This window comes from Helianthus annuus, chromosome 12 (assembly GCF_002127325.2).
Source record: "Helianthus annuus cultivar XRQ/B chromosome 12, HanXRQr2.0-SUNRISE, whole genome shotgun sequence".
NCBI classification, from domain to species: domain Eukaryota; kingdom Viridiplantae; phylum Streptophyta; class Magnoliopsida; order Asterales; family Asteraceae; genus Helianthus; species Helianthus annuus.
In genome coordinates this window covers 86092359-86094689 of record NC_035444.2, presented here as the reverse complement: position 1 = coordinate 86094689, position 2331 = coordinate 86092359, and the positions used below count along the sequence as shown (strand labels likewise).

Genomic DNA, 2331 nt, shown 5'->3' with positions numbered 1-2331 from the left:
GGTATGTTAGTTGGTGCGAATATGAATTTAGAAAAAAATTGGAAATCGGTTATTGATATATTTAAAAATAGGCTTTCATTGTGGAAAGCAAAAACGCTATCCTATGGAGGAAGGATTACGCTAATCAAATCAGTGTTAAATGCCTTACCCACATATTTTTTCTCATTGTTCAAGGCCCCGATAAAAGTTTTGGATGCACTCGATAAAATAAGAAGGGTATTTTTTTGGGGGGGGGGGGTCGGAAGAAAAGGCTAAAATGAACTGGGTGGCATGGGATAGAACTATTGCTCCGGAAGAATACGGGGGGTTGGGTTTTGGTTCGTTAAGAGATGCAAATCTAGCAATGTTGGCAAAGTGGTGGTGGAGGTTCAAAACGGAAAAAGATGGTTTGTGGAGGCGAGTGGTTTGGGCAATACATCATAATTCGAGAGGGTGGAAAGACATCCCAACAAAGGTTTCTATACCTGGGCCGTGGAAAAGTATCACAAGCATCCGTAGCATACTACTACAAGCCGGGTTGGATCTGGAAAAGGCGACATCAGCTGAGTTGGTTAACGGGAAAAATATATGTTTTTGGTTAGACTGCTGGGCCGGTAATGAACCGCTTTACGTAATGTTTCCAGAACTATTCAGAGCTGAAAAACATAAAGAATGTTTGGTTCAAGATCGGCTGGCAACGAATGGGCCGAATCTGATCTTCAGTTGGGCCTGGCTAACACCGGAACTAGGTGTTATTGAAGCGGATCAACTAAACCAAGTTGTGGGCCTGATTTGCGGTTCTAGTGGGCTGAACATGTCATCTGGAATGGATAGATGGCAGTGGACTTTAGATGGTGGTGGAAGTTTCAGTGTAGCAAGTATAAAAAAAACTCTAAGCTCGGTTAATCGTGTGCGCCCCGGTAAAGCGTTTGAGTGGAATAATTGGGTACCGAAAAAAGTGGGCATCGTGGCATGGAGGGCAGAGATGGAACGACTGCCAACCAGATGTGCTTTGGCGGCTCGGAGTATCCCGGTGAACGACAGAACTTGTATCATGTGTGGAAGTTATGACGAGTCAAGTGAACATCTGCTTGTTTCATGCCAGTTTGCACAAATGGTATGGCAAAATATTGCATTATGGTGCTCGATTCCCCCGATTATAGCATTTGATTTAAAAGACATGTTGACGTTACATGAGGTGTGTACGGTTTTCGGCAAAAAAAGGAAGGTATTACATGCGGTTATTTTGGTTGCAATTTGGAGCATTTGGAAATCGAGGAATGAGGCCGTGTTCCAGCAAAAATCTCCTAACATGACCAAGACTCTGGATGAAATTAAAGCGATGGCGTACCTTTGGGTGAAGAATCGGTCAAGATCGATGACATTAACGTGGGAGGATTGGAGCAAATTCAAGATCTAGAGATGATGTAATTGTATGGTTTGGTATCAATTGGTGTAAAACTTTTGTATGTTTGGTGGTAGCATCTTGCTACAAATGAATAAAATTATTTTGTCGGCCGTTCAAAAAAAAAAAAAAAATGGAAAAGTTTTCACGAAGCCTTTCAAGAAGTCTCTCAAGAAGTGTTTCAAGTTCGGTTGATGCAAACAAAGCATGGAGGAGAACACCACACAGAGGATTCGACGGTGGGAAGAGCATGAAGACTATTCGTCTTGGAGAACACAATGATGATGGGTTTTCAAAGATCAAGAAGATGTTTAACTTCACTAAGTCCAAAAACCGTGAAAAGGATACTTCAAAGGTGCGTCGATCTTCAAAGATTGCGAGTTTTAGTGGCGCGTTTCAAAATAGATTGCTTTATGAAATTTATAAAAACACGTCGTCTAATGATGAACTACACTCAAGCTAGATGTTAGACACGAAATAATTTCAATTTTAATTTTATTAATGTATCCTTATTTGTTTTGCACTTCTGTTTTTATTTTGTATAATTTAATTACCAAGTTGTAAAAAGAAGTTACGATTTTGTTACAGGTATATGTTTAAATGTTATATACATTAGGTACGGTCTTTAAGGGCCATACACCTGTAAGCTGTCCTCGCAACATGTCTGAAATTCCAAATAGAAACGATATTTACAGCACATAATAGATTAAATGAAAAAAAGAGCCAGACGGTTTTACTAAAACTCAAATTTATAGTGTGAGTATTTCGAGCATAAAAATGACGATTTGCCAAAAATTTCAATCCCTTTGCTCCTGATTTAATGCACACACTACTAGAAAAATGTGGTAATTTTCTTGGGAAGTCATTCCTACAACTTTGTGACAAACTTCCTACACATAAAAATCCCTAGCACAACATTTTGAAAAAATAGTTACAACAAAATTAAC

General features: G+C 39.3%; 1 protein-coding gene across 1 annotated transcript; it reads left to right on the top strand.

The window, feature by feature from the left end:
* Window positions 1-256: 256 nt before the first annotated feature.
* On the top strand, window positions 257-1399 carry LOC110893153. The gene has a single exon (XM_022140271.1). The coding sequence runs from the start codon at window positions 257-259 to the stop codon at window positions 1397-1399; it is 1143 nt and encodes a 380-aa protein (XP_021995963.1).
* Window positions 1400-2331: the final 932 nt, after the last annotated feature.

What these genes read in the sequence shown, in the direction of transcription:
- LOC110893153 (XM_022140271.1), top strand. Translation starts at nt 257, where the DNA reads ATGAACTGGGTGGCATGGGATAGAACTATTGCTCCGGAAGAATACGGG.